The 20,707-nt window shown below is 57.0% G+C and overlaps 5 protein-coding genes across 5 annotated transcripts; 4 read left to right on the top strand and 1 right to left on the bottom strand.

Annotated features, from left to right (window-relative positions):
- Positions 1 to 391: 391 nt before the first annotated feature.
- Positions 392 to 1,045, top strand: HRG_08865 (Arrestin-lik; the record flags this gene model as incomplete). Its single annotated transcript, XM_044867336.1, has 1 exon — positions 392 to 1,045. The coding sequence occupies one exon, from the start codon at positions 392 to 394 to the stop codon at positions 1,043 to 1,045; it is 654 nt and encodes a 217-aa protein (XP_044717357.1).
- A 46-nt stretch (positions 1,046 to 1,091) lies between these two features.
- On the top strand, positions 1,092 to 5,512 carry HRG_08864 (PIF1-like helicase domain-containing protein; the record flags this gene model as incomplete). Its single annotated transcript, XM_044867335.1, has 10 exons — positions 1,092 to 1,679; positions 1,769 to 2,074; positions 2,128 to 2,229; positions 2,319 to 2,480; positions 2,533 to 3,410; positions 3,481 to 3,793; positions 3,859 to 3,937; positions 4,014 to 4,204; positions 4,246 to 4,536; positions 4,601 to 5,512. The coding sequence occupies 10 exons, from the start codon at positions 1,092 to 1,094 to the stop codon at positions 5,510 to 5,512; spliced, it is 3,822 nt and encodes a 1,273-aa protein (XP_044717356.1).
- A 6,444-nt stretch (positions 5,513 to 11,956) lies between these two features.
- Positions 11,957 to 12,643, bottom strand: HRG_08863 (chromo (CHRromatin organization MOdifier) domain-containing protein; the record flags this gene model as incomplete). Its single annotated transcript, XM_044867334.1, has 1 exon — positions 11,957 to 12,643. One exon carries the CDS (start codon positions 12,641 to 12,643, stop codon positions 11,957 to 11,959), a length of 687 nt encoding a protein of 228 aa, XP_044717355.1.
- A 3,471-nt stretch (positions 12,644 to 16,114) lies between these two features.
- Positions 16,115 to 17,365, top strand: HRG_08862 (retrotransposon gag protein; the record flags this gene model as incomplete). The annotated part of the gene is made up of 1 exon (XM_044867333.1): positions 16,115 to 17,365. The coding sequence occupies one exon, from the start codon at positions 16,115 to 16,117 to the stop codon at positions 17,363 to 17,365; it is 1,251 nt and encodes a 416-aa protein (XP_044717354.1).
- A 48-nt stretch (positions 17,366 to 17,413) lies between these two features.
- Positions 17,414 to 19,383, top strand: HRG_08861 (reverse transcriptase (RNA-dependent DNA polymerase) domain-containing protein; the record flags this gene model as incomplete). Its single annotated transcript, XM_044867332.1, has 3 exons — positions 17,414 to 18,220; positions 18,287 to 19,016; positions 19,100 to 19,383. 3 exons carry the CDS (start codon positions 17,414 to 17,416, stop codon positions 19,381 to 19,383), a joined length of 1,821 nt encoding a protein of 606 aa, XP_044717353.1.
- Between the last annotated feature and the right edge of the window lie 1,324 nt (positions 19,384 to 20,707).

The following is a 20,707-nucleotide window of genomic DNA, read 5'->3' as shown; positions in this document are numbered from 1 at the left end:
GAGACCAAGGGAGCTGCAGGCCGAGGACCTAGCCAGCGCGCTGCGGCACCTCGACGAGGAGTTCGAGGCGGGCGAGAGGCTGGCTAACGAGCAGACGTGGTGTGCGCCGGTGCCGCGCGAGAGGCAGGTGAGGACGGTGCGGAAGTTCTACCGGGCGTTCCACGACGCTGGCACGCTGCCGATCGCGACCTGCACGCTATGCTACCGGAAGCGGGCCAAGGGGGAGCTGAGGGAGATGGCGTGGGAGGGGTGGGAGGGGTGGTCGCGGAGCGGTGTTGCGGGGGGCGGGCGGTCCCCGTTCGGGTGCCAAGCCTGCTTCCCGGAGGGCAGGCCGGTGGCGGTCTGCGCAGAGTGCGCGCGATGGGCCGGGCGTGAGGGGGCGTCGCCGGCCATGCACCTCCATGGGCGGCTCGGCTGCGAGCACGCGTACCCCGACGAGCTAAAGGACCTCACGCCGCTCGAGGAGAAGCTCATCTCGCTCAACTCGTGCTACGGCTTCGTGACGAAGTATAGCATCCCCGGCGGCCAGAGGCAGAGCGTGAGGTACCCGAGGCACGTCAAGGGCCATATCACGGTGTTCCCGAACGACGTGCAGGGCCTGGCTGCCAAGGTGCTCCCGCACCCGCTGGTCCGGGTCATGGACGAGATCCACGTCTCGTGGCAGGGCGCTGAGAGGCCCGGGCCGCGGGACCTATCAGGCCTGCTGTCGGTAAGGCGGTCGGCGGTCGAGAGGGCGCTGGCCTGGCTCAAGGAGAACAACCCGCTCTACGGCGAGGTCGAGATCGACGCGGCGGAGATAGCCAGCTGGGGGGCGCCGCCGCACGGGGTGCCGCCGGTGGTGTGCGAGCGGCCGGAGCGAAACGAGCCGTCGGCGCGGGAGAGGACGCAGACGGCGCAGGTGGTGCCGCCGTCGGAGCGGGCCATGGACGACGGAGGCGCGGCCGAGATCGAGGAAATCCTCGCGATGCTAAGGCAGGGCCAGGACCCCGCCGAGGAGCCGCGACGTCGGGCTCACGTGCGAGGACGACGACAGGGACGGCGCTAGGCCCGAAGAGGACGGGGACGTAATCAATGAGGTAACGTCTTCCGGCATGTTCCCGTTAGATGGGGCGCCAGATGTGGCCGACGCCGAGAAGATTCGCTTCGCCCGCGACGCGGTCGGGCCCGAGGGAGCGCGCGCCGGCCCGAGGACGTGGGTAGGGACGGCGGCCAGAGGGGCGGCGGGCGACGGCGGCGACGGCGAGCCGTACATACAGGTGCGACGCGGCGAGGATTTCGCCGACTCGGCGGACGCCTCCTTCTTTGCAAAGGCCTTTCCGACCCTGTTCCCCTTTGGCTTAGGCGGGCCGAGGCTCGCCGACGAGGACGCCGCGGGAGAGAGCGCGGGCCCTAGCGTCGGGAACCAGGGCGCCCAGGCGGAGCGGGTTGCAGAGGGCCTTATGTCGACGCGGAACATGAAGCTCCAGGCATGGGCCGACGTCGTGCTGCGGCGTCACGGCGGCCGGTTCGCGACGCACCCTATCTTCGCCTTCCTTGTCTTTAACATGGGCGTGCGGTCTAAGAACCGCCAGGCCAGCATGCTAGGCGTAGCGAGGAAGAACTTCGCAAGGGTCGAGGGCCTACTAAAGTCGTTAACGGCGCAGAGGCTCGAGGCGGCCAGGCCGAGCTCGAGGCCACAGGTAAGACTAGCGACGACGGGGTAAAGAGCTCCTCCGGTCCCTCTCCGTGTTCGGCTACCGGCAGCCAATGTCGAGGAGAGCCGCCTTAGTATGCGGAAGAAGATACTATCCTCATCGTTAGGTACGGGGTGCCGGCTATCTGGTTCACGCTGAACCCGAACGACATTACGAACCTAGTAAAGTTACGGCTAGCGGCGCACCGCGGCCGCGACCCCGACGAGGCCGAGGCCTTCCTAAGTGACCTAGGGACCGCGTATAAGCGGACGCGGCTGGCCATATCGGACCCGATGAGCTCGGCCGTCTTCTTCCACCGGGAGATGACGCTCTTCTTCGAGCACTACGTCAACGTCGGGGAGGAGTCGGTGTTCGGCCACGTCGGCGCATACTACGGGGCGGTAGAGACCAACGAGCGAGGCGCCCTCCACATCCACGGGCTCCTCTGGCTAAGGGCAACGCGGGCATTGGCGACGCGCTCGCCGGCCCGGACGCGGAGGAGCAGGCGGCGTACCGGGAGCGCATCGTCCGCTACGTAGATAGCGTCTTCTCTGAGGTAAGGCGGCCGCCTTAACACAAACCCCCCCCCCCCGATGCCCCCTATCTGGGGCAGGCTGAGGGGCCTAAGCTGAACCGAGGCCGCAGGAGCTAGACGCAGAAGGTTACTGTGCCATGCAGGCAGAGCGGTCGGCCACGGCGGACATATCGTCGCGGCTCGACGACGTCGCGCGCTTCACGGACACCTTCGACGAGGAGGCCAACTTCTGCGCGGGCGCGACGCAGATCCATACGCATAGCGCGACCTGCGTAAAATACTCGCTCGGCGTGGGGCGCGGAAGGGGACCTCTGCCGGTTTAAGGCGCCGTGGAGGTTGGTGGAGAGGACGGCGCTGACGGCGGACGGGGTGCTCGAGATCCGGCGGACGCATAGCATGGTGAACCGGTGGAACAGGGCGATGGCAGTGGGGCTACGACACAACCACGACATCTCGTTCATCGCGACGCAGCGCAAGACCATGGCCCTAATCTACTATATTACTAACTATGCGACGAAGGTAGAGGACCCGGTGTGGAAGCGTGTGGCCGCCGCGGCCGAGTTCCTTCCTGTGCTAGAGCCGACGGGAGAGGGCAACAGAAGTGGCGCCGACCGCGACGCCGGCCGGGAGGGCGGGGCCGAAGGGGTAGCGACGGCGGCGGACCCCGTAGGGGGGAATAAGACGAGAACGTTCCTGCTTAAGGCGGCGAATCGAGTCTTTACGGAGCGGCCGCTGTCGCAGGTCGAGGTGATCGCGCACCTCCTAGGGTACCCGGCGGAGTTTAGCAGCGGCTCAGCGTGGGCGTATATAAACGCAAACCAGCTCTACTGGGCCGTCTTCCGCCGGTGGCGGCACCTCCGACGGGCGAGCGGCGCCGAGGCGACGGGCGACGCGCCGGACGAGACGGTCGTCGTCGAGGAGGCTGGCCTGAGGATCCCTCTCGTCGAGGCCTACCGGCACCGGGGCGAGCTCCTGCGGGGCCTCTGCCTTTATGACTACGCATCGCTTGTAAGGTTAAAGCAAAACGGCAGCGGCGCCGACGGTATGGCGGGCTGGGGTGAGGTACCCTTCGCGGAGAGCTGGGCGTCGGGGAAGGGCTGGGTGCAGGCGCTTAGGCGGCCGGGTTGCGGGGCGACTGTATGCGTCGACGGATACCTCAGCAAGGAGTTCAGCGAGGAAGACGACGAGTCGTGCCACCGGAGGTGCGTACTATAAGACGGGGCGCCTAAGAGGAAGGCAGAGCAGCTAGGGGCATCGGCTAACAGCATCTAGGGCGGCGGTGCAGCACCTGGCCCTATTCGTGCCGTGGGAGTCCTTCCTCGGCGAGGAGGCAGGCGACATTAACAACATCTGGGCACGGGCGCCGGAGTCGCTGGCGCCGAGGGTCGCGCGGCTCGCAGACAACGTGCAGCTCCTCCGGCGGTCGGCGGAGGACGCGAAGCGCGACGCCAAGCAGTGGGCCGCCACGGCCGAGGAGGGCGGTATGACGGCGCCGCAGGCCGACGACGAAGGCAGGGGCGGCCGAAGGGGCGAGGAGGCATACCGCGCCGGCGGGGCGGGCGACGCGGCTCGGCTCATCGACGTCGTCGGAACGCCGCCAGCGCGGGACAAGTCACGGCGCAGTCAACAGAGCTGCTAGCGATGACGCAGCAGCTCTGCCGGTTCCAGCAGTCGGCGCTCGGGTCGGCGGCCGAGCTCGCGGCGACGGTGGTGGCGGACGAGAGGGCAGGCAGGCGGGTGAACCTACCGGGCTCGGCGCTGTCGGGGCGGCACTGCCGCGGCAAGAAGAGGTGCGGGCCATCAAGTCGCAGCAGAGGAGCGCGGCGCGGGGCGGGAGCGGGCGATCCAGGGCATCCAGGGCGGCGGGGCGGCGGCGGGCGTCGGGGCCGACCGCGGCGCGGCCCTTCGCGGGGTGATGGGGGGCTTCGGCGAGGACGACATCGACGTAACGGCGGCCGACGGCGACGCAGACGCAGGCACGGCGGCGGGGATGCGCGTGCGGCTCGGCCCGTCGAGCTCGTTCGTCGCCGCCGGCAGGAGCTGGCGGGCCAGCTCACGCTCAACGAGAAGCAGGCCATCGCCCTCCTAATCGTGTGCCGGCAACTCGACCGAATCCGGCAGGGCGACGACGCAGGCGGCGACGGTGGTGGCCAGCTCTGCCTATTCATCGGCGGCGAGGGCGGCACCGGCAAGTCGCGCGTCATCGAGGCGCTCGTCGAGCTGCTCGCCCGGAGGGACCTATCGAGCCGGCTGCTGGTTACGGCGACGTCGGGGACGGCGGCAGCGCGGATCAACGGCATCACGCTGCACTCGGCCTGCGGCCTTACGGTCGGCCAGGGCGGCCGGGCGGGAGGGCGACGAGGACATTGACGGCGTACGGCTGGCGGGCCAGGGCGAGCGCTTCGTCGACGGCCGGTCGCGGATGGACTGGCAGGAGAAGGAGGTGCTGGTGATCGACGAGGTCAGCATGCTCGGGGCGCGGACGCTGCACGCCGCCAACGAGCAGCTCTGCCGGCTGCGGGGGTCGGCGCGGGACTTCGGCGGCATCCCGGTAGTGATCCTCTGCGGCGACTTCCACCAGTTCCGGCCGGTGCAGGAACGGTCGATCCTGCTGCCGAGCGCGGCGGTGGCGTGGGACGAGGACGGGGCGTTCGCGGCCGAGCAGCGGCGGCAGCACGACAAGGCGCACGCGCTGTGGCGGCGCTTCACGACGGTCGTCATGCTAGACGAGCAGATGCGGGCCGCCGGCGACCCGGAGCTGCGGCGGCTGCTCGGGCGGATCCGCCGGGGCGAGCAGGACCGGTCGGACCTAGAGCTGCTCAACTCGAGATGCTACCGGCCGGGCAGGCGGATCCCGTGGGAGACGGGCCTGACGGTGGTGACGCCGCTCAACCGGAACCGCTGGAACCTCAACCTAGAGGCGGCGCTCGCGTTCCGGGAGAGGCGGCGGACGGCGGCGCGCGTCTTCCTCTCCGAGCATAAGTGGAGGGACGGCGTGCCGACGGAAGAGGAGGCGGTGCTAATGCTAGGCCAGGGCGACGACAGCGCGACCCCGGTGCCGGCCGTCTTCCTCTTCGTGCCGGGCATGCCGGTCGTCGTGAACCAGAACACGCACCAGGGGCTGAAGCTTGTGAACGGGGCCGGGTACACGGCGGTGGACGTCATCCCCGACCGCGCCTTCCCCGGCCACCGCGTCTCGGCGGAGCTCATCATGCACTTCGGCCGCCGGCGGGCATCGTGCTGGCCTCGGAGACGACCAAGGACTTCCACTTCGTCGGGATGCCTGCCGGGACGATCCTGCTAACGCCCATCAGCGTCAAGATCACAGCGCAGCGGAAGCGGCCATGGCAGCGCAACGACGTCAGCCGGAGGGCCTGCCGTGCGCCGCGGCCTTCGCCTGCACCGACTATAAGGTGCAGGGCGGGACGCAGAGCGCGTGGCGCTGGAGCTGCGGGGGGCGAGGATGACGACGGTCGAGGGGAGGGCGGTGCCGTCGTCGTGCGACCCGTATAGCCTATACGTGCAGCTGTCGCGGTGCCCGACGCTCGACGGCATCATGCTCGTATCAGAGGTGCGGGAGCGGGACCTAGTGGGGAACCGGGTGCCTGAGGAGATGACGGCAGCGCAGGCCCGGCTAGAGGAGCTTAGCAGGCAGACAACACAGGAGGCGGCCGACTGGCTCCGCAGGTAACGCAGGCGCCCTGCATTTTCCACACTTCCGACGTAAAAGGAGTGTAGGTTAAGGGCCAGGAGGACGGGCGAAGGGGGTGGTCTGTGGAGGCGTGTGGTCTATGGCGGGGTTAGAAGCCGGGCCGGCTTGGGCACCTTCCTCTATGTGGTCTGCGGCGGCGTATGGTCTACGGAGGCGTTGGAAGCGAACTGCGCAGCTGGAACTAAAAAGGCAGCAAGGGGCAGGGCATTATTTATTATTTTTATTTATTAACGAATGAAAAGCGAGAACATCGACGAATCAAAAGCGAGAAAAGAACAACCGACGAATCAAAAGCGAGAACGCCAGCGAATCAGAGGGCGGCATTTGCGGGGGGGAAATCGATGGCGAATTTTTTTTCTCCCCGGGGAGGAACCCTAAGAACCTTTCGTCACTCGTTCCTCGTTCCTCAAGGCACCTTTCGTCACTCGTTCCTCGTTCCTCAAGGCAAAGAGTGGTCTCGCAGGGTAAGAAGAAGCCTTTCGTTCCTCAAGGCAAATCCTTTCGTTCCTCAAGGCAAAACTTTGGTGGGGGGGGAGAGGGCTCGCAGGGTAAGAAGAAGCCTTTCGTTCCTCAAGGCATCCTTTCGTTCCTCAAGGCATAGAAATCCTTTCGTTCCTCAAGGCACTAACGTTCCTCAAGGCACTAACGTTCCTCAAGGCAAAGCGCGGCATAGAAATCCTTTCGTTCCTCAAGGCATAGAAATCCTTTCGTTCCTCAAGGCATGCCCTAGCCGCCGCGCGAGCCGTCATCGCCTCTCGCCGGCCGCCTAGAGCGGCCCTACGTCGTGCCACAACACCACAACGAACCCCCCTTTCTATCCGCAAAGCGGCTTCTAGGTACAAAGTCAATAGAGGCGCTGTCGAGAGGGCCATCCGTTCTTTGGAAAGCCCATTTGCCCGAGGTCAGGGGCGCCCAACTGCGTTGACTGAGGATGAAGATAACGCCCTTGTGGCGTACATACAGTGGATGGAGCGTACTGGTATTCCAGCGGGAAAGGAGCAGCTTGAGGCTGCCGCAAATACAATCAGGCAGCGACGAGATCCATCATCAAGACCTATGTCTCAGAACTGGCTCGCAGGCTGGCGCCAAAGTCACCCTGAGGTCAAGAAGACTTACTTGAAGTCTTGAAGGCCGTCGAGAGAGCACGGAAGTCTTTTGAAGCGCAGAGTGTTGAGGAAGTGAATGACTTCTTCTCTAACCTCGACGAGACTATCAAGAAGTTTCGCATTGGGGCATCGGAGATTTGGAATGAAGATGAAGCCGGCATTCGGATCGGCTGCTTGCGAGAACGCGTACACGTTCTCGTGACCCGCACCACACGCGTGAAGAGTCGGGAAGTTCTCGATCCGGCGAATCGAGAATCCTGTACAGTTATTGGCACGATCAATGCTGCAGGGACTCTCTTCCTCCTGGATCATCTTCGCGCATTTCCTACCACGAATTGGGCCGGTATCGCTATTGATAGTGGCGTCCGCTTTGCTCAATCACCAACCGGCTTCAGCAACGCTCAGATACATCTCGAATGGGCGAGGCACTTCAATCGCTGGTCCTGGGAATCCTCAGCGCAAGCACAACGCTCTGGGAAGTCACTAGAACAATGGTTTGGCTGTGATGAGCATCTTCGTGTTCCAAACCTTGGGATGACGACGGTTGAGGCACCTCCGACCCAACGGGACGAGAAAGATAGGATTTTCCGGTTGCTCGTTGTAGATGGCTTCACAGGGCACGACTCTCGAATTCGCTGAATACTGCATCAAATTTGATATCATCATCGCCATTCTCCCCCCTCATTCCACACACATCATGCAGCCGCTAGATGTTGGTGTTTTCCAACCACTGAAAGCGGCACACCAGAAAGCTCTACGAAAAACGCTCGCAGAGGGCCACCTTGCTTTCTCGCGGGTTGACTTCCTCAACGCTTTTCAAAAAGTCTACGAGGCTGGGTTCACGCGCCATAACATCATTGCGGGCTTCGAAAAAACAGGTCTTTACCCCGTGACACCAAAACCCGTTGTTGCAAGGCTTCTCAACGAGCAGCTTCGGCAGCAGAGACTTGTGAACCCGGCTTATAACTCACTTTTGCCTAATGAAGCCCGTTTCCAGATCGCTGCGGATACTACGAACAGGATTAGGCAGCGGTACCATGACGTACTGAGTTCACCAACTCGTGAGGGTTTGCGTCAGACTGCTAAGGTGGTGACAGAAGCCCTCATCCTGCAATCTCAAGTCCAATCCTTTATAAAGGACCGAAATAGCCGTATAGAAGCGTGGGCAAGCAGGAAGAAGCGAGGCAAGATCGTTAAGCCGTCCGGTCAATTCATCACGAGCTGCAACATCGAGGACATCCAGCGCGAATACGAATGCAGTCTCGAGCAGCATACCAAGCGGCAAACCCGGCGAGAGCTACGGATGCATCTCAAACGAATTCGCGACGAGATGGCGGGTATAAGGGCGGATTACAGCGCTAGCAAGAAGCAGGAAGTCAACGGGAAACTCAAGACGATGAATTTCAAGCCTTGGCTACAACATACGGGGCGTGATATTGAGTTCTACACACTCCAAGAGTCCCACGAGACATTCACAAAGGCCCTGAAAGAACCTAAAGCAGACCCATTCTTTGTAGACACTACAAAGGCGAATAACACTGCAAGCGATATCCTCGCCCGCGCAGTTAGGCGGCCGCATCCCCTAGAGGATATGTCGTCTTTACCTGGTAGTGAGGATACAGTTCACTTTCACGGTCTCGGCCCCTTCAACAGCGACGACGAAGACGACGAAGAAGAGTACAATGATGACGAAATGCTCCAGCGATCTATAGAGGAAGACATAGCATTGGGGGAATCGTGGATGCCTTCATCGCCTCCAGTTGTCATGGCTGAATCTCTCGCAGATACTCCATGCCCACAACATCACACTCGGCCCTACGATAACATACAAGAGATGCTACGAGACTTTCGTGAGGTGCGAAAATGCCGAATAGAGCAAGAAACATACGGGATTACCGTATACGTAGCCATTCTTGGGCAGTTGAGATAACCCGACTGTCTCGAAACCAGTCTGCCGGCGAGCTCGAATGGTCGCCTGTAAAGCTATATTTAACTTCTTCTTCACGTCAGAGACTAAAGAAGAGCCCCAGAAGTCGAATCTAATGTGTATTCCGAATGATAACTTATTGTGTACGGTAGTGTGATGTAGTTCGTTGAGATGCACTCATTTTCATGCCCAAAATTTAGGGAGGCGACTGTCACGGAATTTTTGTGATGTCACGGATTTTTTGTGCCAACTAAAGGGCGTAAGACCTTTAGTGGGCTGCCGTGGCCCCACCACGCTTAGACCAACGGGTAAATCCAGCCTACGGCTGAACAATTCCCACAAGTACTCTTCGTTCGTCGGCAAGGCGGCTATCTTCTTGGTGAATTTTTTAAACATCGCGGTCTAGTACCGGTTTCGGTTCTATCTTTGAAGTAAGGTATGTTCCGGACCATTGGCGTGTCGTTTTCGAAGATCCGAAACGTGACGTTGCATCCAACTTCAATATCGCCTTTGGGGCAATAATCAAGCCAGTATCTTGCCGTATCAGGATCGTTGTCCCAGATCTCCTTCCTTTCGCAAGAGTACAGATTGTCAGCGCATTCCAATACCGGCTCCCTCTTGCAAGTGCCCCTAACTTCGGCGTGAAATATTAGCGCCACCATAAAACACTCTTGCCCAGGGTCACAGCTGCCAGTGGCCTCTTCTAATTCGGTAACTGTCTCCGACGTGGTCAAGGTCTTAGAATATTCGCCAGAGACAGTCAATTTCGCCTTAGGGGCTCCCTCATGGCCCCCTACTTCTCCTTCGACAGTTCCCCCGATTTTCCAGCCTTCCGTTACGGAAACTAGAGTAGCCTTCGATTTTTGTGATTTGTATGGTATTGTATGACATTGTTTGTTGATTATAGGCTCCTTTAAATTATTATGCGTTGTATATTTGATATCGACGTCGTTGGCGTGCAGCAGGGTATCGCGGTAAAGCATGTTTGCGTTAAAATTCCAGGTCGACGGGTTCCAGCTTGGAAAGGTCCCACAGGACCGAAACGCTCCGACCTTGTCCTGATGCTTGATGCCATAGGGACGGTTCGTTTCGTCGATCTTAAAGCCTTCTTTCAACTCGTTCTTAATATCCTCAATATCACCCCAGGCTACAGAGGTAGCGCCGCGTACGTATATTGTAAACAAGAGTACAACAAAGGAGATAGTGAACAACATTGTGACTGTTGCTTGTTTGTTGTATTGGTTTATGTTCACACTCAGAAGAGTTGTTTACTTTAGATGGAGAGGTTTTGTTGTCTCGTTGAAAGAACAAAAAATTGGAAACTAAAGAGAGAAGTTTGACGGGCTGGCGATACCGCCGTTATTTAAGCATAATCGCTTTGGGGGGCCGCGTCACAGGGTTTTGGTGCCAACTAGAGGGGGCCCGAGTCGGAGTCGGGCTGTCCGCGCCTCATTCATGCTCCTCTTGTTGCGAAGCCAGGTCCCAATCAGGCATCAAGGTCGGTGCGGAGTAAAGGGTAGTGTCACGAGGTACGTGTGCGTCAGGGGTAGGAATATTAGCCTGCGGCGTTGATGCAGGAATGTGGCTTCCACACCTAGGAGTGCGGAGTCTACGTACGCTAGGAACGGTCACGACACTGCACAAGTCACTTTACCGTGACGCGTAACAGACCCCTACGCGTTTTGTAAACAAAAGAGTTTTCCTAGCCTGCGCCGGTACCTACTTAAGGTCCCGGCTGCACCCCTCTTTAGATGGACGGGGCAGAGCTTTCAATATACACCACAAGACTCCTAATGTGCGCATCCACATAACTGTGACAGGTAGCTAGGCAGGGCTGCAGACGGGATGAAAAACGGAAGAAAAAGAAATAAGCACACATTCAACCCCTTTCTCTCTATCCGTAGGCCGCATTGCATTCTGTCGAATACGAAACAATTAATTAACCTTTGCAAGGTAGGTCATAGCCCAGAAAAGTGGAGATCAAGCTGTGAATGATCGTGACATAAGTGGGTCCGACATAAAACATCTTGGGAAACCCCCGCATTCCTGCTTTAAGGTGCATTAATCGTCCTGTCAGCTGCGGCCGAATTCAGGCACCCGACTCAATCAAGCATGCAGCACGTGCGGGGTACGGGGTACGGTTCGTTATTCTACCCCACTGTGGGGGTGGAGAGGATGCTGCTCGAAAATGCAGTACCATGCTTACCCCCCCCCTTATGCTCCGTCAGGGCCGCTCCTTCGTTGAAGACTGGCCTTTGAGGCTTTCTGGGGATGATGTTTGAGTTGGGGTCGATGTATTGCCAGACGTAATGCAGCTGGGCCACATTCTTGATCTGACGATACCACCTAGTCAGGGTTGTTTCTGATACGCGATACGCCAGTTGGCGATATCCGATATCGTATACCATACCCCACCCCCCTTTCGGTAGCGCAATTGAAAAAAACTCCACCAAAAGTCTACCATTTCACTTACACCGATTGCAGCCAACTGTAAAGATATTCGCAAGCAGTTACTTGGAACAGATAGAGAATTGACCGAATTATACTTTTAGGAGATTGGATGTTTGTACAGGGCGCTGTGGTCTGTGTCAACATTGCGCGCGAAATTGCCATTCAGCCGCGTAATCTTTCTTTCCCTCCCGACGATGATTATTCTCATTATTCCTCCACCACATGTCCAAAATGACCTTAAAACGGCCTCGACGTGTCTATTCTGAGGAGGAGAATGCAATTGTCATATCTTAAATCACAAACAACGTCTTTTCGCAGTATCGCGCCGCTCAAAAGTACGACATACCTCAACAGTCTATTTCCGACTTGTGAAAGGCCTCTAGTGAGTTGATTCAACTGACTAGTCCCTATGCTGTTTACTATCAAGATACAGAAGAAAGGAAGAAAGAAAGAGGATCTACTACATAAGAGCATAACGGCATTTTATAGCTTCGAGCCAATGGAAGGTTCTAGAAGCTAGGCGGCGCAGCCGCCGTTAAAGCGGCTTGCCCGTTACATTACCTCCCTCCCTTCCAACGTTTCCTCTTCCGTGGGATCGTGGCAATCTGTGTGAAGATGACTTGAGAAGGTGACACTCTTTTGATGTTTCTTCCATTGCTTCCATGCATCAGTGTGTCGAATAGTGGCAAGGGGCTCCCACGTAGGCTGCGAGTAATCATGCCATTTTACGAGCACCTTCTTATGCGTACCTTCCATTCTTTCATCCAGAATTCTTTCGACCTGGTACATCTCTTGGCCGTCCACCAGCACCGGCGGGGCACTCTCTTGATTGATTTTCTGCGAAGGCAATGGGTCTCTAGGGACTGGCCGGAGTAGATCGACGTGAAAGACTGGATGGATGCGTCCAGGCACATCCAACCTGTAGGCATGTGGGCTGACTTCCGCGAGCACTTGATATTTGGCATGTAACCAATCGAGCTTCTTGCAGGGTCGCGATGTTTTGACATTTCTCAAGTTGAGGTATACCCAATCCCCAGGCTTGTATCTCGGTGCGGCTGTCCTGTGCTTGTTGGCTTGCGCTTGCTGTATTTCCTGGGCCATTGCTATCGCTGCTTGCGCAAACTCCGTGGCATCCTGTAGTCTCTGAATGAAATCCTCCGCTGCAGCTTCTCCCTGTGTCGTGTCTTCCGTTCTTCGATGCTCAACTAACTGGATTGGCTCATTGTGGTAGCCATGCATGAAGAAGAACGGACTCAGTCCGGTGGAGATTGCTTCCCGCTCGTTAATTCAGCCCGAAGGGCGTTCTATACAGTCAGAAGTTTGATCAAACCCATTAGGTTGCTAACGGTAACTAGATATTCACATTACCTCCGCAACTACATCAAAGACAGCCTCCGCATCGAAACCTGTCACGGTATTAGACGTAAGCCGTCGCAAAACCTCCCCGACCGAGCGATATCTAGCAGCATAGCTGGGTAAGAGGTGGACATATATGCGGCCAGATGGAGGACGATATACCTCAGGCAGTTCGACACTGCCGCACCTGCAAGCAAAGCCTGCCTGAAGTCGAATTTCGAAGCTTGAAGGACCCTATGAAGTTTACAGGAGACTGTGCTGGCTGCAGGGCACGCCGAAGGGAACGAGCTGCCGAATCCCGAGCTGCCGTTGCCACAATGCGGAATATGGCCTTGAGGCTATCGCCACATAGAGCCACAAAGAGGACTGGTTTGGTAGCTAACCTGACGCCTCCAAGGCGGACTGCGCCAGCAGCCTCGTCTGTGAACGACTTACAACCCCTTGCCACTCCTACCCTTGACCTTCCAACAGTTGTTCTGGGCACGCCGATTCCTCGAGACTCTCTTCCTACGGCTCCTGTTGTGTTAGGCACGCCTATACCGGAGCAATCGCTTCCTACCACTCCTTCATTACTGCCACAGGGTCATCGTCGCGGCCGCTATGCACGTCAAGTTGCACAGGCCCCAGAGCGACAGTTTGACCAGATAATTGATCCACCTTTTACAGGGGATCTTAGCCTGCCTGCCCTTAGTGAAGAAGATCAGGTCCTTGTGCGGGAGTTCCACACTGCCCTGACTGAAGACAAAATGCATAGTTGCATCCGCTGCAAGGAACGTTGGTTCGATATGAAGTTGAATGGCTTGAAAATTTGCAGCCGCTGCATTAGTCGAGACGGGAAAAGAGGACCCAACGAGCCCTACTTCTTCAGCGCCGCGAATAGCCTTGACTTCGGGGAAGTCCCCGGCAACCTACCTGATCTAACTATGGTTGAGGAGATGCTGATTGCTAGGGTGCATGTACACGTGAAGGTCCTACAGGTACGTGGCGCTCAATATAAGTACCGCGGACATGTTGTCCACTTTCTTCGCAACGTTGGCAGGCTGTTTGAAGAGCTCCCAGTCCTTCCTGAAGAGCTAGATATCGTGCTCCTGCGGCCTCCTAATATGGAGGAAGGACCTCGCTTCCAGCAGCAGTTTGCTCGCGATTTCCGGGTACGCCGCTCATGCCTGCTTACCTGGCTGCATTACCTACGGCGCCACCACCCGGGCTATCGCGACATCGTCGTGAGGCAGGATCGCCTACAACGACTTCCCCTGGACGGCAGTATAGTTGCTTCAGTTGCTAGCCAAGTGGCTGAAATACCTGGCGGCGAGGTCCCCCAAGGCCCTGTTGGGGAGGCTGTGGAAGAGGATCCTAGCGACGCCGACGCATCAGCAATCCCGAATTTGCAGGTTACTGATACAGAATTGAACGCCCTACAGTCCCGACTCCTTGATGGCGCCGCCGATCCTGAACACATGGCCGATCTTGAGCCTATGCCTCCCAGTGCGCAGGCTCAACACCAAATACCACTCCCTTCCATTCGCAGGACTCCTATCGACGAATTCAACCGTTCTCAGCCGTTGTTAACGCTCGCGTTCCCTACCCTCTATCCTGACGGTAAGGCGGACTTTGTGGAGCCTCGCTTGCGGAGCATCACGTACCAGGACTATCTTGCACATGCAATGAGATGGCAAGACGGACGTTTTGCCCGCCACAAGACATGGCCTTTCGTCGCCCTCAACACGCTGTTGCGTGCGCAGGTCAAAAGGCGAAGCGAATACTTCGTCAGGCAACACGAAGGCCGCCATCAACCCCTTAGGCGTGCTGACCTAGAGGAAGCGATGGCTATGCCTGACGAGCCAGAGGCTCAGGCTCTGATTCAGTCGATCACGCGCCAATCCGCCGCAGTTAGGGGCACTCGGCCGTACTGGTATAAGCAGAGGAAGGAATTGGAGGCATATGCTTATAATCTGGGCAGGCCTGACCTTTTCGTTACTGTAAGCGCTGCTGATTACCACTGGGAATCCCTATACCGTCATATGCCTCGATTTCAAGAGTGGAAAGCAGCTCCTGAGGCGGTGCAGATGGCCCTATCCCGGGATCTACTGCGAGACAACGCCGACATCGCCGCTTACCACTTCCATAAGCGTTATACGCTCCTTAGGACTATTGTCCTGAAGCAGAAGTTTAACCTAACGGACTTCTGGGGCCGCTACGAGTGGCAGGGCAGGGGATCCAGCCATCACCATGGCCTATATTGGTTAAACCAGTGTGGCTAACAGACAGACCGTCTGACAGACCGACTGAGTCGGTCTGTCAGACTGCAGACCGACAGACCGGCCATTGTCATCAGACCGACAGACCGGACCGGTTAGTCGGTCTGGGTCGGTCTGAGTCGGTCTGGGTTGGTCTGAGTGGATCTAAGTGGGGTGTTGTTTCAGTGTCGCCTTTGGCCTGTTGCGGTCTAAGTACTCCGACCGTTAAACGGCCACCCAGACTTGGATCCTGACAACGGTCAGTCTCGCGAGCAATTCGCTCGAATCTGGGGATATCACGTATCTGCTGTTAACCCAGAGCCTCGGCGGGTACAGACGCCTGGGGAAGGGAATCCTCTGATCAATAATCTACTGGAGCATCCTCTTTCCATTCAGTTCCTGTCGATGGTAGTCAACCGCGTGCAACGCCACCGCTGCAACAACTACTGCATGCAGCTCAACAAGCATACCAAGCAGGTCGAGTGCCGTTTTGGTTTTCCTCACGCGCAGCGCCTACTGGCCTCCCTTGAGAAGGTTCCTAATTCTAAGCACTGGAGCTTCAGGGGGGAGCGGAATGATGGTCAGATCAATCACTATAACCGCCTGCTTACCGTCGCGTGGCTAGCCAATACGGATGTGTCGCCTGTACGAGCCTACAGCAGGTGATCGATTACGCAGCCAAATACTGCTCCAAGTCGGAAAAGAAGAGCGAGTCTTTTGCCCAGATTGGGAAGGCCCTGATGCCCCGGGTCAAGGACCACAACCCCTTGGTTTCCTTCACGTTGTAACGGGCAAGCCGCTTTAACGGCGGCTGCGCCGCCTAGCTTCTAGAACCTTCCATTGGCTCGAAGCTATAAAATGCTATTGTGCTCTCATGTAGTAGATTCTTTTTCTTTCTTTCTTTCTTCTCTATCTTGATAGTAAACAGCATAGGGACTAGTTAGTTGTATCAACTCACTAGAGGCCTTTCACATACTATCAAGATCACTGAAGACACTGAAGACACTGAAGACACTGAAGACACTGAAGACACTGAAGACACTGAAGACACTGAAGACACTGAAGACACCAAAGTAACTGAGTCCCGCCGGAACTATTAACGTTCAGCGAAGTCGCGATGGCCGAAGATAACAACATGCAGCCGGACGTCCTCAGCGCCCTGGTTGCCGAGATACGAAGTTTGAGAGAAGAGAATTCCCGAAGAAATACCCAGTTTGAAGAACGGTTTATTGCCCTGGAACTCCAGCAACACCAGCAATCCCGTTCGTCTGAACTCCCAGAGCCGACGCCATCTGTCACCCCGGCTGTCCCCATCGAGGACATCCATGTAGTCGCCACTCACAGCCCTCATCCAACCAAGCGCCCCAAATTACGAGACATCCCGAAATTCGGCGGCGACAAGGCCCAGTGGCGAAGCTGGAAACTAGAAACCGAAGGAAAACTACGAGTCGATAAAGAAGCCCTTGGAGATGCAGAGGGCCACTTTATGTACATCTTCATGAGCCTAGAAGGCAAGGCTAAAGACAACGTGACCACATTTGTGGAGATGCAAACCGAGAAGAAAACGTTCAATGTTGCTGAACTACTCAACCGCCTCGAGTTGTTGTACGGGGAGAGGGATCGCAAGCAGAGAGCTACACGCAACTTGCATTCGATTAAGCAAGGGGAGAATGAACCATTCACGTCGTTTTACCCCCGCTTTGAGAGGGAGATCGCCAATGCCAACGCCGAGTATTGGCCAGACGACAGCAAGATTTCCTACCTCCAGGAGGCACTAAACGACAAAATGAAAGCAGCCCTTATAGGCTCTGACCCCTCTGCCATCAGCAGCTACGTTGGGCTGGCGAGGAGGTGCGATTCGCTGAGCAGCCAGATGGAACTGTTGGGTCAGTGGAAAAGGCCCCGAGGCAACACAAAGAGTTCAGACAACTATGACAACCACCAGAACCATGGAGGCCAGGCCGCCCAGAAACAGTCCGGCCAGAAAACTGAAGTTAGACGAGAGGACATGATGGAATGGGAGCCAACTCTACAAGCATCCGCGAAAGTGAACGCTGCGCGCACCCGCAGTGATAAGAACACATATGGTCACCAATCCAACCGACCAGAAGACCAAGCGCTGTTGGGCAAGCGTGCAAAGTGGGTCGATCAGACCGAGATGGACGCCCGTTACCGTGAAGGGCGTTGCCTTCGTTGTGGAAGAGACAACTGCAGGATCGAGCGCTGCCCATTGGCTGCGCCTATCCGACCCGCAAACGCGACCCGTCGCACTCGGGTCAATGCCGTGGCTCCAACACGACCAGCGGTCACTAATGCCGAGATCGCCGAAGACGAAGCTTCGTCTCATAGCGATGAAGATTCAGACTAGGGACACGCGGCGGCTGTGAGAGAATGGGATGTGAGCGGAAAAGCAAAAATGGACGGGGAACCGTTCATAGCAGACGTCAGGGTGAACGGCACAGACTTTGTGCCATCTCTTGTCGACTATGGCTGCCTCTGCTACGGCGCGGTTAGCAAGCGCACATTTCACTCTCTCCAGTTGCCACATATACGCGTTCAGCCGCGCATCTTGGAGAATGCAGCGGGAGACGGCAAGGAGGTCAAAATCGACAAGATCACGTATGTGTCGATCGACCTCGATGGACATCAGCAGCATCGTGTTTTCATGTACGTCATCGACGATCTTAACTGGGACATGATCCTGGGTAAACGATGGATGGAAGACCAGGATGTTCACATCCACGCGAAGGAAGGATATCTCGAGATCGGGTCCAGTGGAGTTCAAGTACGAGACCGACGACGTTACCAGCCTCCCCAGCTAGACGTCTCTAATGTCATGGCCGCAACCTTTTTAGCGGAAGCACGCCGTGACAAACGCAAAGGCGGCCTTGGAGTTCACTCGGTCACAATGGCGGATATTGACAAGGCCCTAAGACCGAAACCGAAGACTGACGTAATGGAGAAGCTGCCACCACAGTACCACAAGTGGTCTCGAGCTTTCTCTCAGCAACTGGCCGACCAGCTGCCCCCTCATCGGCCAGGTGTGGACCTGAAGATTGAAGTGCTGAAAGACGAGCATGGCCGAGAGAAGCCCCTACCCTGGGGACCGCTTTACAGCATGTCCCGCGAGGAGCTATTGGTGCTACGAAAGACCCTCACAGAACTACTCGACAAGGGATTTATTAGAGTCAGCAGCTCGCCAGCCGCAGCACCAGTCCTTATGGTGAAGAAGCCCGGTGGAGGCATCCGCTTCTGCGTGGATTACAGAGGTTTGAACCATATAACGAAGAGGGACCGCTATCCCTTGCCCTTACTGAGCGAGACCTTGCGAACGATAGCCAAGGCAAGGTGGTTCACCAAGGTAGATGTTATAGCAGCGTTCCATAAGATCAGGGTCGCCCCCGGCGACGAAGAAAAGACAGCTTTCAGAACGCGCTATGGATCCTTCGAATGGCTGGTAGTTCCATTCGGCCTGACAGGCGCACCAGCAGCCTTTCAGCGGTACATTAACAGCGTGCTCCAGGATTACCTAGATGATTTTGTGTCAGCGTACATCGACGACGTCCTGATCTTCTCCTCTGGAAGCCTGCAAGACCACCGCGACAAAGTCGGCAAGGTCCTCCAACGACTGATGGACGCTGGGCTGCAACTGGACATCAACAAGAGCGAATTCGAAGTCAAGGCTGTGAAATACCTTGGGTTTATCATCGAGGCGGAGTGTGGGATCCGAGTCGACCCAGAGAAGGTTGAGGCTGTGAAGGAATGGACAACCCCGACGAATGTTAAATCCGTGAGGAGTTTTATCGGATTCGCGAACTTCTACAGGATATTTATGCCAGACTTCTCGGTGATAGCGGAGCCGCTAACGCGGCTAACGAAGAAGGACGTGCCATTCCGTTGGGATGGACTGTGCGAAGAAGCCTTCGAGAAGCTCAAGGACCTGTTGATCACGGCCCCGATCCTTGCGCACTTCCATCCAGAAAGGAGACCATCGTGGAAGCAGACGCTTCAGGATTCGCGTCGGGAGGCGTGCTCTTGCAGAGAGATGATAAGGATGGACTGGTACGACCTGTCGCATACTTCTCGAAGAAACATTCGGCAGCCGAAGCGAACTACGCTATCCATGACAAGGAGCTACTCGCCATTCTCAGATGTTTGGAGCAGTGGGAACCGGAGCTACGGGCAGTAGAGCACTTCAAGGTCCTAACGGACCACAAGAACCTGAGATACTTCTACTCGGAAAGGAGGTTGACAGAGAGACAAGTGCGGTGGTCGGAGTTCCTGTCCAGGTTCCAGTTCGAGCTCGAATGGAGGCCGGGCCGCAAGGGCGGATTGCCTGACGCACTCTCGACGGGACCAGGACATGCCGGCCAACTACTCCGATGAACGACTAAAGGGACGCATTATGAGGCTATTCCAAGATGATCACCTTAGAAGGATCCCAATATCGACATTGTCTACCAACACCGAGGGTGCCCAGGAAATCAACTTCGGAAAAGAGATGAGGATATTTGAAGATGAGGAGTTACAGCAGCTGTGGCACGCCGCACGCCAAGAAGACAAGCTTTATCAAGAACTCACGAAGCTGGTAGCAGATGGAGCGAAGAGTTTGCCAACAGAGTTACAGAAGGAGAAGGTTGTCAGCATTTCAGAATGCTCATTAGACAATAGAGGCCTGCTGTGCTTTAGAGAACGCGTCTGGATACCCGGTTCGGAGCCGCTACGTACGAGGATCATCCAGGAAACTCACGACTCTCATATCACCGGACATCCTGGAAGGGACCTCACGTACTCGACTCTGTCGAGACGCTTCTTCTGGCCGGGTGCCGCTAGCGATGTACGTCGGTTTGTGCGCAACTGCGAGGTTTGCGGACGAAACACCATCTGGAGGATACAAAGAAAGGACTCCTAAAGCCGCTCCTATTCCGCAACGCATATGGAGCGAAATTACCATTGACTTTATTACTGACCTCCCACCGTCGGGGAAAGATGGCGCGACGAACTGCATGGTGGTCACGGACCGACTCACCAAAGGCGTCGAACTCGAAGGATTGAACGATATTTCCACAGAAGCGGTTGCAAGAAGACTCTTCGAACGACACTACCCTGTCCATGGCATCCCAACGGCTATCACCAGTGATCAGGGTCCCCAGTTTGTCAGTGGTATGTGGAAAAGTTTCTGTCAGATGCTAGGGATCGAGCAGCGGTTGTCGACGGCGTACCATCCACAAACCGACGGTGCAACAGAACGAATGAACCAAGAGGTAGAGAGGATTCTTCGGATATGGACGAATTATCTGCAGGAGAACTGGTTAGACTTGCTTCCAATCGCGATGGCGACTATTAACGAGAGGAAGCAACCTCCACCGGACTGAGTCCGTTCTTCTTCATGCACGGCTACCACAACGAGCCAATCCAGTTAGTTGAGCATCGAAGAACGGAAGACACGACGCAGGGGGAAGCGACAGCGGAGGATTTTATTCAGAGACTACAGGACGCCACGGAGTTTGCGCAAGCAGCGATAGCTATGGCCCAGGAAATACAGCAAGCGCAAGCCAACAAGCACAGGACAGCCGCACCGAGATACGAGCCTGGGGATTGGGTATACCTCAACGAGAAATGTCAAAACATCGCGACCCTGCAAGAAGCTCGATTGGCTACATGCCAAATATCAAGTGCTCGCGGAAGTTAGCCCACATGCCTACAGGTT

The sequence above is a fragment of the Hirsutella rhossiliensis genome (assembly GCF_020360975.1).
Source record: "Hirsutella rhossiliensis strain HR02 chromosome Unknown scaffold00011, whole genome shotgun sequence".
In the NCBI taxonomy this organism is placed as follows: Eukaryota; Fungi; Ascomycota; class Sordariomycetes; order Hypocreales; family Ophiocordycipitaceae; genus Hirsutella; species Hirsutella rhossiliensis.
This window is presented reverse-complemented; position numbering and strand designations above follow the sequence as displayed.